The sequence below is a fragment of the Elephantulus edwardii genome, unplaced genomic scaffold (assembly GCF_000299155.1).
Source record: "Elephantulus edwardii isolate Elephantulus edwardi_28Jun2011 unplaced genomic scaffold, EleEdw1.0 scaffold00006, whole genome shotgun sequence".
In the NCBI taxonomy this organism is placed as follows: Eukaryota; Metazoa; Chordata; class Mammalia; order Macroscelidea; family Macroscelididae; genus Elephantulus; species Elephantulus edwardii.
In genome coordinates, this window is record NW_006399756.1 from 31,285,104 (window position 1) to 31,299,875 (window position 14,772).

The window sequence follows — 14,772 nt, forward strand, 5'->3', positions numbered from 1 at the left end:
ATTTGGTGTTTAAACCTGAACTGAACATAGTGATATGAGGCTATTTATAATTATTATGTATCTCTTTTGGTTTAAATAGTCATATATTTTGCTACTGAAATGGGTTTGACTGGAGTGTTGACCTGTAGACCCTACCAGGGATATTCTGCAATAGAAGAAATGAACTTGATTACCTTTCTAAATCCCAAACACCTGAATTCCAAAACTTGGTAGTACAGACTACATCCAAGTTTTGGTCTTCTCTTTCATCATCCTAGGAGAACTGGTAGGTTGTTGTTGCGTACCATACAGTCGGAACTAACCCATAGCTGACCCTCAGGCGGGTTTTCAGAAGCAGTTAATCACACCGGAGGAGATTGCCTATCCTTCTCCCACAGAGCAGCGAGGTAGCCTCAAACCATGTGCCTTCATGATTGCAGCACACCTTCTTGCCACTTGGCCACTAGAGCTCCCTTGGTGGCTTCACTAAGGAATTTTACTGCCACCTGTAGACACAGGGTTGCATCTACCAGCTGCCCTGAGGGAGAAAGATGGGTAAGGGATTTAGAAGCTGTGACTTAACAGCTTCTGACAACCTCCTGGAGGGCAGCTATGACTCAGTTCTGACTTGACAACAATGAAGTGGTTTTTTTGAGGGTTTTTTTAAAGAGTTTTTCATCATCTTACGCCATTTATTGACATAAATGCATGCGATGTGGGTACTGTGTATGTACTGCTGTGGTTTTGTAATGACTCATGACTGACCCTTCAGGGGACTTTCAGAGGCAGGCACCGGAGAAGACTGCCATTGTTCCCTCTCAGAGCAGCTGGTAGATTTGAACCAGGTTTGCAGCACAACTCCTAACTGTTAAGCCAACAGTGTTCTCTGCTATGTGTGTATAAACTCCTTCTGGTGTGAGGATATTTTCTTAGAATTTCTGGAGCAATCCAAAGCCAAGGTCGTGGTTCAAATGTTGTAAGTGGGAAAAGAAGCAAGGATCCTGTGTGAGCGGCTGTCAAGAAATCACCCTCGTATTGAGCACTTTCTTGATTAGGTCTTCCCCTTAGTCTTCCTCCCATGATCTAGCATCCTTCTGAGTATTCTTCATGCCCCCGTTCTCATGTAGTCGTTTTTATTATCCTTGTCCTCCTTGTCCTCGTCTGTTAAGCTGTTGTAACAAGAATGAATGGGCAGGTATCCACAGCTTGCTGTCTCTACTCACCCAAACTGCGTGTTGACCTGTTTTATCACAAAGCATTTCACTATTGCTTCTCTCTTCTTCCTTCTACTAAGGCTCTTCTGTGTTTCCTTCCACAGTCACCAAAGGCTTTGTGTATAGCTCCTTCCTGAAGCCTTACAATCCTCGCCGCAGCCACTCGGATGTCTCCGTGGGCAGCCACTCCTCCAACGAGTCAGAGCACAGCAGTTCCTCTCCCAGATGCCCACGGCAGAATAGCAACAGCACCTTGACCTTCAACCCCAACAACTTGGCCGTGTCTTTTACCTCAGGACCTTGTCAGAAACAGCCTCAAGATACAAGTCCATTGAAGGAAATCGACCCAGGAAGTCTGAGTGCATCGTTAAACTCCGGTACTTCAGAGGGTAACCCTTCCCGGTGCCTTTCTGACACAGACTCCGCCTCCCCGCCTCGGCTGTGGGAATCTGTAGATGCGGCTGGAGACACCAGCATCACCCAGCCCACAGCCACCCCAAGGAGCTACCGAAACTCCAGACATCCCGAAGCGGCTGTTTACCCCATCCCGGGTCGAAATGGGCCAAGTAAAGACCTCGGGAAAGAATGTGCCAGAACAGCCCAGCCCGTGGAAGACAAAAGCCGAGAGCCAGAGAGCAGCGAGGCGGCAGGCAACCAGGTGAGTGACCCCAGCTTAGCCATGGGGCACAGGTGGTGCAGGGCACACTGTGGACACAGGTGCTGCTGTTCCAAGCTGGCCCAGGAGTTGAACTCACAGACAAATCTTACATTGCGCCTGAGAACACGCACTGCCAACAGGTAGCATTGTACCTTTCTGCGCATTCTCTGGCCGGCACTTCACTGTCTGTTCCCAGACCCGGTCACCTGTGTGGTGGGCACCCACAAGGTGGGATCGTAGTGTTTATGGGGAGCTCTGGTGCTCCACTCCATCGTGAGTTCCTGTTCACCCAAAGACTGCACACCCCCTGTGTTTCAAATCCACCAGCACCTCCTCAGAGCAGAGATGGACACTCAGTATCCTGTACACATTTACAGCCTTGGAAACCAGAGGTCAGGTCCATTTTTTTTATGAACTCTAGATAGCTGCTCTCTGAAGTTCATAAACATTTACAAAGTCAGTTGCTCAGGCCCAGTAGCCACATGGCTCCGGGCTGCCATGTTGGGCAGTGTAGATGTAGAATGTCCTCACCACTGTGGGAAGTTCTGTTCGTGTCACTCTAACAAGGTTCCTATTTTCTGCCCTTCACACAGGTCTATTTTGCCGTCTACGCCTTCAATGCACGGAACCCAAATGAGCTGAGTGTGTCAGCCAATCAGAGACTCAAGATCCTTGAGTTTAAGGATGTTATGGGAAATACAGAGTGGTGGTTAGCTGAAGTCAATGGGAAGAAGGGTTATGTTCCCTCCAATTATATCCGCAAAACTGAGTACACCTGAACGCGCCTGCCTCCCAGCCAGCCTTGCTGCCTTTGCTCTCAGTCTGCTGATGAGTCCCCGTGTCCACGGAGGGGAGGGCGCACTCCGGGGCCTGGGCTCGGTCTGCTTAACAACAGTCATGTGGAGCACGAGTCAAGTCTTGTTCTCCCTTGGGTTGTAAACCTTGAGGCTCACTAGAATTCCTAGAATTTGAAATGGACACTGAGGCTTGCGAATGATTGATTCCGTGACCCTGAGAAGGGAGGTAAGATCTCGGGCCCGCCTACAGAAATGAGACATTTCCAACCAGAAGATCAGTTCCTGTATGTGCTGGAGCCAGTGCTGGAGCCATAGGAGATGTTGGAGTTAGAAGATGCTGCCGCACAGATGGAGTTTGGGGTGGCCTCACGCTCCACAATCAGATGCTGACTTGGATGAAAAGCACTCAGGGCTTCCTGGTAGCCTGGGAGCCCTTGCAAGCTGTGTCTTGGCCTGTGGCAAGAGGTTTGTGTTTTCCAGGCTTTTGGACACCTCTGATTCCCAGCACATGTTCAAGCATGCACCATACACTTAGTCTTGATTTCCAGAAGTACTGAAAATACTAGCGCCTGTATTCTTTCCTTCTTCCTTTCACTGCATCCCCAGATTGTCATGCAAATCTCACCTTCAGTCTTTCCCTTTTTAAGAAGTGTTTAGAGTCCTTATTTTCTTTCAGCCCTTCATTTGAAAGGTTCTCTTATTTTAACAGGTATGTGGTTATCTTTCAGACAGACCTTTCTCCATTATACAGACCTGTGTCACATCTCATGACTCCCTGTGACCCAGTAACTGAAAAGTTTTCCTGGAAGAACAGAGCAGACTTCCAGCCATTCCACTGAAAGATTTAGTTCTGCAGGGAGCTGAAGGCAGCCCACCTTGGTGGAATACTGGATTCCTTTCTCAAGCCCATCACGACCACTTAGTTATGTTCACAGATGGAGTTCACGTGTTTTATTTGAATCAGAATATGTGATCCCAGAAGTAGCTTATCTCAGACTTCGAATTTAGCCTTTTTAGATTCACCTTAAACTCTCAGCTTCAGAGACAGTAGTGTAAGTCACACCATCTGAGGTGCCTTATTGTGCTTCCCACGGGTCTCGGGAAGATGTTGACTCATCTTCATAAGACTCTGCTCCCAGAAGCTCTATTTTGACAAGATTCTTACTCTTAGCATCTTCTGCAGCTATAAAGCCGACCTTGAGACAAGAAACTATGAATTTTATTTTTTTAAGAAAGGGAATTACGAGCAGCCTTACAGCCCGTGCTCCACCACGTGCACATTTGGCCTTAAAATCCTGTAACTTCAGGAGATGCCTACACACTCGCCCCAGTGTCCTTGACGCTCGTGGGCCGAAGGCAGAAATGCAAGTCTTTTGTAAATAGTGTTTATATTTAGAGATGTTTATATTTAAGTAGTTATTTTATAAATAAAAGTGTTTCTAATGGCCGTAAGTTTGTTTTCTTAATTTTCCTCCATGTTCAGCCTGAACGTTTTTCTTAGGTTCCTGAGGGTCCTTTGGCCAGTACCAGTGATGCCTTCATTTCAGGGGCTGGGGAGAGGCTGATGGAAGAAATGCAGTTCAAAATCCATTTTGTCAAATATTATTTTAATAGAATTACTATCCACTCAAAACTGCCCATTCTCCAGTCTCTTTATTTCAAGCCATTCTGTACAGTGAAATCATGGCAGGGCAATGAGCCAGAATATAAGCTAGAATTCCCTCAAGGTAAGTATTTTCCTGATATTACAAATTACTGTGCAATGAAGTGAGTCAGCCTGATCTTACTAGGTGCCTTCAAGTCGTATGACTGTGACCCTGTGAACAACAGATCTGACCTCTCTACTATCCTAAGCCATCATCATCATCACCTCTGAGGAACTTGAGCCCATTGGTGCAGTCACAATGGCAATCCATCTCATTGAGGTTCTCCTCATTGACCCTCCTCCACCCTTCCAAGCATGACGTCCCTCTCCAAGGAACAGCCCCTTGTAACAACCTGCCCAAAGTATGTGAGACAAAGCTTGGTCATTGTTTCCAAGGAACGTTCTGGCTGCACCTTCAGACACTCTTCATTCTTTTTGCGGTTCGTGGATATTCAGTACTTTTATTCAGCAATAAAATACACAGTAGAGAAGGTAGACTCTGGTGGTTTAGTGGTAAGCATTTGCTCTGCTACCCCAAAGGTGAGAGGTTTGAATCCACCAGCTGATCTATGGGGAAAAGATGGACATTCTCTGAAAATGCCCAGAAAAGTCAGCTATGAGTTAACAACGGATAGATTCTGGAATAGAAACCAATCATTTAATGTAGCTCTTTAATCTTATATACTTGGAAACTGGAGTCCAGAGATTGGGGTTATCCGAGAAGGCTGCCAGGTTCCTGATAGGCCTTGCTTTTACATTTAGCCCTGCAGGCTTTCTAGTTCTCAGGTCCTTTGCCACATTCTGGAACCACATTGTCACCTTCACAGTTTGGTGACTATCAACTAGCAATGCTTCAATTTCCTCACCTCAGGCAGGGATAATACCACTATCCACCTCAGACAGTTTAATTTTTATTATTTTAGTGATAGTTACAGAAATTATGGGTTTTCATTCCTTAACACTTCAGAGTTTTAAAGATGAGTTCACACATGAAGAACTCATTCTGCCACCAGATTGTTAATGCCAACAAATTCGAACTGACTCATTGTGGACTCCCCCCACACACAGTGGCTTTTCAGAGGCTGTAAATTACACAGGAGCCTGCCCACCTTTCTCCTGAGAAGCAGCTGATGGACTTCATCCACCTGCCTTTGGGTTGACAGTGCAACTCCTTTCCCGTTAGGCTACCCAGGCAGAACCAACTTTCTGAAAATAGGCAGTTGTCCACATTGTGAACAATAAATTTGAGAACCGTAGAAGTAAATTGCCAATTTTACTTTGTAAATTTTCACTCAAGTCACAGCAACAAAAATGACACAAATCCTGAGATGTAGAGTGAAAGGCTTCTGGCACTTGAGACTCTTGAACTCCGGTTGTGTTGACTATACTGAAGCTAGAGTGAGCTCTGGTGACCTGACTGGTAAAGTGTTGTGCCACCAACCCAAGGGCAAGTGGTTCAAATCCACCAGCTGCTCTGCAGAAGAAAAAGAGGCAATCTCCTCCATTCACTTGATATATGGCCTCTGAAAACCCAGCAGAGTTGGTTCTGACTCAGTGACACATAACAACATCAGACAGAGATAAAGTCAAGGTCTCCCAAGATAGAGGACATAAAGATCTTTTGACAGATCTGGGATCTGAAAGGCTACAACTACAAATGAATGAGATATAAACCCACAATGCAGTGTGCGAAACAACAGGGCAGCCTGCCTATCTCTAACCTCATGTCAAAGCATTTTGTCGTCTGAAGTTGACCAGCTGCATGATTTGAAATTCTTTAGTGTAGATTCTATTTAAATAGGGTCTTGGTGATGCCTAGTAGGTAACCAGCAGAAGCTTTCACAATCCATCTCAGGAAGAACTCAAGTTTAATTCAGGCCACCAAGAATGCCCACAGATACAGGTCTAAAGAGAGTGAGCAACTTACAGAGAAAAACTACAAGGCATGCAAGCAAATTAGAATCAGTAGAAACAGCGTATAGCAAAGAATTTAGGTACTGACATCATCACATACAAACTATTTTTAAAATGACATAATAGAAAACATTCCAGTGGCTCCAAACATAGGTTGATATTTATGAGGGAAAATGCAAATTAAAACCTCTATGAGCTGTCAACTCATGCTCATCAGGTTGGTAAAAGTCTTTTAAATTGACATTCTCAGTTCTGCATTACCTACTAGGTGCGTGAAGGATCCCTGGTGGCACAGTGCTTAAAGTGCTTGTTTGCCAACTGATTGTGTCCACTGGCCACTGTCTGGGAGGCAAATGTGGCAGTGTGGTTCTGTGAAGATTTCTAGCCTTAGAGACCAGGAGAGCACTTCTGCCCTGTCCTGTGGGGTCATCGCGAGTTGGAATGGACTCAGTGACGGTAGTTGGGTTGGCTTGTAAGGTGCAAGTAAAAACATGCAGTCCCCCATTCCTGGATTGTACTCTGTACCCCAAGAGATCCAAACCAGAGTATTTATAGCATCAGAGTGCTGGACAGTGACTAAGGAAGATAGGAGGATCGATGTTTTTGAGTTGTGCTGGAGAAGTGTTGTACACATCATGGACTTCCAGAACGAACAGGTCCATCCTGGAAAGGGTGAAACCAGGCCGCTCCTTGGAGGCAAGGATTTTGAAGCTGTCTCACATATTTGAGTGTGTGGCCAGGAGAGATCAGTCCTTGGAGAGGGATATCATGCTTAGAAGTGTGGATGAATAGTGCAGGAGAGGAAGACCCAGGATGAGATGGTTTGACTCAGTGACTGGAGCAATGGGATTAGGGCTATTGGAGATGATGAGATTGACGCAGGATAGGGCCACTTGAGAGCTGATGTATGTACATAGGGTCGCTATGAGTCACAGGTGAGTCAATGGTGCATAACAACATTGTTCCTAATAGAAGAAGAATAAAAATAAAAACACAACTAGAAAGATCTCTAATGGTACCAACATTAAGATGGTTTAGTTGTGGTCTATTCCTACAATGCCTTGTGTGAAAATACAGCGCTAAAAATGAATGAACCCTGGCTATGTACATTGGCATGAATGAATCACAAACATGAGAGTGAACAAAATAATCAAGTCATACAAGAATACATGCAGCATGAATACATTTACATACATCTTTTCAAATATACATTGTTAAAGGACACATACCAAGACAATAAATTTAAACAAAATACAAAGGGATAAGTCTCAGAATTTGAGATAAAGTTTCTTTCTGGGATGGTTGGGTAGCAAGGAGGTAGACACAAGAAGGAACGTTTCTAAAGGACTCATTTCATAATGAGCAATACTCATTTTCCTAACCTCAGAGGTGGGTACATGGGTGTGTATTAACTTTCTTGAACATAAACATTTTATACACATTGTTATATTTCACAAAAAGTAAAGAATGATCCTTAAAGTCCATCTCAAACTCTTGAGACTTGCTCTTAGAATGCTGTGCTGTTTGAATTTGTAATGCCAGATTCTTTGGCCATAAAATAAAAAGGGCCAGAGTTTTTCAACAGTTCTTCAGGGCTGCCAAACTCTATAATCTTCCCATTGTCTAGGACCATTACCCTGAAATAAAGAAGAAAGAAAACACTTAGAAAATAGCATCTCAAATCTCAGCATTTCTAAGAATTACCAGGAAGGTTCCATATTCCCCTCCACCCCAACTCCCAGCTGAAAAAAGGGGGCCTGTCCTCTCCAAAGGGGGCCCTGGTGGCTTCTTGTTGTGTGCCATTGAGTCGAAACTGACCCATGGCTGATCCGCTTGTAAATCATACAAGAGAAGGTGGCTTAGTGGTAAGGAACTGTGCTGCCAATGCAAAGGTACGTGGTTCAAATCCACCAGCTGCTCCTTGGGAGAAAAATGGGCCATCTCCTGCATAATTTACTGCTTCTGAAAATCCACTGGGAATTCAGCTGTGGGTCAGTTCTAACCTGACAGTACACAACAACAATCTTCTCTAAAAAAGGAGCTCTGATGGCTTAGTGGTAAAGAGCTGCACTGCCAACCCAAAGACACGTGGTTCAAATCTACCAGCTGCTCCCAAGAGAGAAAGATGGGCAATCTTCTTTGCAGTTTACAGCCTCTGACACCTGCTGGAGGGTTGGCTTAGAGTCAATTCTGACTCAGTGGTGCACAACAACATCCTCTTTAAATGGGATCCTAAGATGAGTGAAGCACCTCATTTTGACTTGCAACACATCAGAGTGAAGAAATACAAGACTTGTAGCCCTTCTATGGGAGCAGCAGCCAAGGCTCAGGAGAATTGGGAAGGTTGTGTGTATATGGCCAGCACTGGCTACTCGTGGCTTCGCTTCCTCCTTCCCATTCACAATAAGCCAGCTCCTATCAAGCTGCGTCTGACTCCCAGTGTCCTCGCATATGACCTTGCTCCACAGGGTTCTTAATGCCTGAGTTTTCTAACGCAGAACACCAGACTTCTCTTCCCAGGGGGTGGTGTGTAGCCAGCACATGAGTGTGTGAATTGCTGACCCCACCTACAGACTCTACTCAGTTACTAAACACACACAGTTTCCTATTTCACCTTGAAAGTAGTTCCCTTAACCTTATTAGCTTTCTATCATTACCTTCTGATAACATTTCAGACAAATTACTTGACATCTCTAGACCTCAGTTTCTTCTGGGAAATGACAGTGACTGAAGCTAGTGACTGTGGAGATAGCGCAGGACCAGGTAGCAACAGTGCACAGAGTCACAACAACAACACGCCCCCCGGGAGGTGCTCGTGGCTGACCGCTGTTACCACGGACCGGGTTACACCATGTCTGCGGAGCCCCGGCCCAGCCTTCACTCACTTGTCACTGTCCATGATGGTGTGCAGCCTGTGGGCAATGGTGATGACCGTGCAGTGGGAGAACTCGGACCGGATGGTCGCCTGAATGAGATGGTCGGTCTCCAGATCCACCGCCGCGGTAGCTTCGTCCATGATCAGGATCTTGGATTTCCGAAGCAGGGCCCGGCCCAGGCACAGGAGCTGCCGCTGCCCGATGCTACAGCCCAGAGCGAAAATCAAGCATTAGGCCCTATGGACTGAGTGTGGACAGGGTCTGTTTCCATGTTCCAAACCCCTCTGCCTAAATATCCCCCAGAATGCCTTAGCTGCTTCCATTTTATTGTTGTCATGGGCAGCGCTTTCCAAACTTTTCCAATTAGAAGACTCACTGGAGGCACTTAATAAGATATTCAGATTACTGGGTCTCACTATCAAAGAGGGAAAGGGTCTAAGTGTGGGAATCTTAAATAAGCACTCAAAGAGATTTTCACATTCAAAGAAGTTTGGAACCCTGGCCTTGGAAGAGAGCTTTGCATATGATCACAATGACAATCTAGGACATCAGCTTCAGACACAGCACAACAGTTTTCATGGCACCTCGTTCACGTTAGTATTATCTGACCCAAACACATTAATGCAGAGGATGTGGTGCCAGAATGCCCTAGTGGCATTTCTCAGTGGCCTCTGCAAATGCATTCATTATTTTAATGTGCAATTCTAGTCTCAAGGCTAATTATTTGTTTAAGGCCTCTGCCTCAATCAGAGATGAAGCTATCTAATGAACTCGATGTCTCAGTGTGAGATGCAATGTATGTGAAATTCGAATATGCTTGTAAAATGCAAATGACTTCAATTTGCTAAAAACCCCTAATGAAGGCCGGACCTCTTACTTCCATAAAGAAGCTCTGGGAAATGATGTGAAGGAAAAACTCAAGAATTTACTAATTGTTCTTTCCTGCTGAGGCCATTAGAGGGCATTAAATTAAACAGGGGGTGGCTAGACTGAGGCTCTGTAATTCCCAGGAAGGAAAATTCTGCAGGAGAGGAGAAGTCACCCAGTATGAACTTCCAGTTTTGCTCTGTAATGAGGAAGCAAGATCCTGCAAAGCCACTGACTTAGCTTTCCCTGACTCTGAACTTGATCCCTGGACTTTGTGGCAGTGGCTGGTGTCAAGACACCGGCTTGGCTTTTTAGCTGCTGACTCTCTCCAGATGGTGTATGACTTATCACCCATCTAAGTTTCAGCCCCTCAAACCAACTCTGAACCCCAGATCTGAAACGGAGGCACCAGAAATACCATATAAGGATCTCCCTGCACAGACCAAGGTCAATGTTTCCTCCTGTTGTCAGGGCCACCCAAATGGTATCTACCCCAGCAGCACAGACCTGGGATGTATGAGGTGATCTTTTTCCTTACAAATCAGAAGTGTCGAAGAAGCTGGACCCCGAGCTGGCACTCAACTGGCATCCCTGAACTTACCTGCCCCAGGCCTGCCTCTTCCATGGTACTGTAATTGTCACCTGTCTCGTTTGCCTGGCAGACACACAGTAGGTGTTCAGTACAGACTGATTAACTGAATGTTTGCATGGCTTCTTCACAAGCCCAAAGATCCTGAGACCCACTAGTTCCTAGTTGCTGAGAGAAAACACAAATGAGGACAGCATACACCTTCATCTGGGTCCCTGAGACCATTGGCCTGGGGTGCAATGGAGCACTGGGGACTTTTCAAGCTCCCTAGAGTGCAGCCTACTATAAAGAACCCTCCAGACAATGCTTCTTACATGGCAATGTGTACATGAATCTCCAAGATCTCTTGGAACAGGGCAGACTCTGATTATGAGGCCTGGGCCTGAGCGCCATGCTCCCAGGTGAAGCCAGCAGTGCTGCCCCACTCATTGAGCTACGGCTCTACCTTTCTTCCTGAGCCCCAATTACTAATGGTCTGTGCCCTGCCCACCATTGTGAGTGACACCTAGAGCTGGAGGAAGGCCATCCAAGGTTTTGGTCAAAGACCTGGGTAAAAACCACACTGATGTAGGGAAAATGCCAGGATAACTTTGTAATCAACATGTAAGCATACAGTGAACACCAGGAGTGTGATGTGTAAAAACACGTCTTCAAAAGGGAAAAAGAGCCATGACTCAGGGAGAGTCCCTGTGCTTAATGAACATGTTTGAACACTCCCCAAAGACTGCAGAAACAACACCCTCCAGGTCAGTGGTTCTCAAACGTGATGCCCATAAACCCCCCTGGGGATCTTTTCAAATTCCCCAGCCTGTCATCTCAACCAATCGACTCAGGCTCTCTGGGGGTTGGACTCAGCATTCAGATCATTTTAATCCAGATTCTGAGCCCAGCCAAGTCTAGATCCCCTGATTTCTAGGATTCTCCACAACAATGTGGTCTGTAAACTCATGGGACAAAATTGTCACAAGGTGCTGATTGTAAACATATAAAGAACGTATGAAAAGAAAGGGCTTTGAGAATCACACACTTTCATACCTATTGTCGCATTTTATGCCTGTAGTGGTTTCATTCTACACTTTAGGGAATAGACTTGTATAGTTTTAATTCATCCTAGAGAGGGTCAGACCAGGCTGCTCCTTGGAGGCAAGGATTCTGAAGATTCGTCTGACATACTTTGGACATGTTGCAAGGAGGGACCAGTCCTTGGAGAGGGACATCATGCTTGGGAGGATGGAGGGACAGTGCAAGAGAGGAAGACCCTGGATGAGATGGATTGATCCAGTGCCCGGGGTAATGGGGGTAGGTGTCAGAGACAATAAGATTGGCAAGGGATGGAGCAGGTTTTAGGGCTGTTGTACATAGGGTTATTATGAGTCACAGGTGACTTGATGACATATAACAACAATAACAACAGGTATCTCCTGGCACAAAAAATACGAAGAGTGCTCCCCTGATATCCCCTCACTGCCTGCAGGGGACATAGGTCATGAAACATTACCTCAGATTGTCACCAGCCTCTGTCACTTCATGGGACAACCCAAGCTGCAGACCGGACACAAAGGACTTCAGGTGAGCCAGCTCCAGGGCCTTCCAAATCTCCTCATCTGAGTAGCTGTTGAAAGGGTCCAGATTCATCCTCAAGGTTCCGGAGAAGAGGACGGGGTCCTGCAAGTGAAGGGAGAAGGGGGTTACCAAGGCTGGCGTCAGAAGAGGAACGAGTGTTTGCTCAAGTTGTCGCTGTGCGCCATCGAGTCAGAGCCAGTTCATAGCTGACCCTCCAGCAGGTCTTCAGAGGCTGTAAATCGCATAAGACAAGACAGCCCATCCTTTCATGGAGCATTTAGGGAACTGGAACCATATGCTTTTGTGTTGACAGCACAGCTCTTTAACATTAGGCCACCAGAGTGCCCTAGGTTGCTTAGAACCAGGAGAAATCTAGCCAGGACCAGACTGAGATAGTGAAGTAACGCTGGGACAGGCCTGAGAAGGAAAGCTGCCTGGGGATGGTGCGAGCTGAGAAGCCTCCATCAGAGATCCTGTTTCTTAAGAGCCCACAGAAGAAACCAAGAGAAGCTCTTCCAGCTAACGCACCCCCTAAGCATTCCATTTGGGGATAGAAACCTGTAGCAAATTTCCTCCCTTATAGTTTAGCTGAAAGAGCCCTGGTGACAGAGTGGGCAACGTATTAAGCTGTTCTCCAAAAGGCTAGTGGTTCAAATTCACCAGTTGCTCTGTGAGGGAGAAATGGGCAATCTTCTTCCACAAAGATTTATAACCTTGGAAGCTTCAAGGAGGTTGCTGAGAAGTGGGATTCACTCGAGGCAGGTGGGTAGTTTGGCTGGTTTTAGCTGAGGATTCTTCATGGCATCGTGGGTCAGTGCTCAGCTGCTAATCAGAATGTTGGTAGTTCAAACCCCCAGGTGCTCTGTGGGTGAAAGATGGGCTGTGTGCTGTTGTGAAGATTATAGCTTTATGATCCTACTAGGCTGCTTGCTTGCTGTGTACAATAGATTCGGACCTGGTCACAGCTGACCATCTGGTGGCTTTTCAGAGGCTGTGAATCATACGGGAGGTGATGGCCCATCCTTCTACCACAGAGCAGCTGGTGGCCTCGAACTGCGTGCCTTTGGGATTGCAGCACCGCTTCTTGCCACTAGGCCACCAGCGCTCCCTCCTACTAGGTTACTGACCCTGAACTGGCTCTATAGCAATCGATATCTTTCCCCAGATACTCAAACTCAATACCTTCAAGTCAGAAGCAACTTAGGGCCTACTCTGCACTGAGTTTTCAACAAGGGAGACACTGCCCATCTTTCTCCCTACGAGCCACTGGTGAATTTGAATGCCAGAGAGGCACTGTCTTTGGATTAGCAGTGGAATAGGCCACCAGAGCTTCCTGGCTATCTTTTAGGAACATCAATGGGTAGTATAAAACTTAATGGCTTCAAGCTTCAGCAGCAAAACTGCTAATGCTGATTGCAAAGGTCTTGCAAACAGTAGAGGAGTATAGAAATGCTAAATAAGCATCTATTTCACTTCTGCTGTGTTACTGCCACCTACTGGTTAGACAGTGGCAGTCACAAAAGCACATTACCAAGCATGCAAAGCCTTTTTTTAAAGTCATAGAAAAGAGGCGTCTTAGCTTCAGTATCTTTCAGTGAACATCAAAAACGACATTGGGTAGGGGTGAGGGTTGAGAGGGGAGAAAAGTGCAACAATGAATGAATGGAAATCCAAAGTCTCTGTAAATTTTCATTGAAATTAGTAATAAATTAAAAAGATTTTTTTAAAATGATAGTGGGAATTGAGCCTACACCAAGAAAAAAACGCCAATGTATTCCGCAGAACACCCACTGCAGGTGCCTGAAATAAGGTTCAGAGTTCACCTGGGGGATGATGGTCAGTTTCTCTCGGAGGTCGTGGAGCCCAATGGAAGCTATATCCAACCCATCGATGGTGATCTGGCCTCCTGCAGCCTCCAGGATCCTGAACAGGCAGTTTGTAAGCGATGATTTCCCAGCTCCTGTCCTGCCCACCACGCCAATCTGCAAATACAGTTTGTTTAGTAATTCAACACAATTTTGAATGGGAGGAAAAGGCATTTAGGTTGGGGGCATTCAGAGTCACAGATAATAAGAGACAGTGATTGGCTAGTGCACCTTTTAAAAACAAATTCTAACAAAATCCAAAGCTCCTTCCTGATTAAAAACACTCAGTAGAAAAGGTGTTAGGGTTGTTTCTTTTCTCCTTAGCCACTCAATCTATGCTGAGCAAATCTGGATTTCTAAAATAGATTTATGCCGTTTTCTAGAAAGTACTGCCATGGAATGTGATATTAAAAAAATTAAAATTCTAGTTGTTTAAACTTGGAAAAAACCTCCAAATTCTATATAATTATGTTGTTTTGTTTCTGAGTATACATTTTCTACTTTTGGGGTACGAAGCAGCCTTCGTACTGACAGCAGGTGGCATCTTTTGCTTCTGTAGTCTTCAGTAGGTTAAGATTTGGTAGCCCCCTGTTGTTCTGGTCCCTCACCTCACATTTAAAAATTCTAGAAATCTAAGAAATCCCAAAGTCTGGGAGCCATTGATCCACCAGCCTGGTCAGAGGCATTCTGCCTGGACCAGCCAGCCACGTTCTTCTGTAAAACAATTTGGCATAAGGAAGGTTCAATCTTAGATTCAACTGAGGATCTATGGCTACTTCATCCTGAAGATGGAAAACAAACTTCA

The 14,772-nt window shown here is 45.7% G+C and overlaps 2 protein-coding genes across 2 annotated transcripts in view; one reads left to right on the forward strand and one right to left on the reverse strand.

Moving 5' to 3' along the window:
* Positions 1–2,630, forward strand: part of DNMBP (dynamin binding protein) — an 86,707-nt gene extending 84,077 nt beyond the window's left edge. The window contains exons 15-16 of the mRNA XM_006880035.1: positions 1,298–1,851; positions 2,445–2,630. Of these exons, the coding sequence (XP_006880097.1) occupies positions 1,298–1,851; positions 2,445–2,630 (740 nt within the window). The remainder of the gene's footprint in view (positions 1–1,297; positions 1,852–2,444) is intronic.
* A 5,084-nt stretch (positions 2,631–7,714) lies between these two features.
* Positions 7,715–14,772, reverse strand: part of ABCC2 (ATP-binding cassette, sub-family C (CFTR/MRP), member 2) — a 66,116-nt gene continuing 59,058 nt past the window's right edge. The window contains exons 29-32 of the mRNA XM_006880036.1: positions 13,926–14,084; positions 12,038–12,204; positions 9,093–9,287; positions 7,715–7,844 (exon numbers count right to left, since the gene is read on the reverse strand). Of these exons, the coding sequence (XP_006880098.1) occupies positions 7,715–7,844; positions 9,093–9,287; positions 12,038–12,204; positions 13,926–14,084 (651 nt within the window). The remainder of the gene's footprint in view (positions 7,845–9,092; positions 9,288–12,037; positions 12,205–13,925; positions 14,085–14,772) is intronic.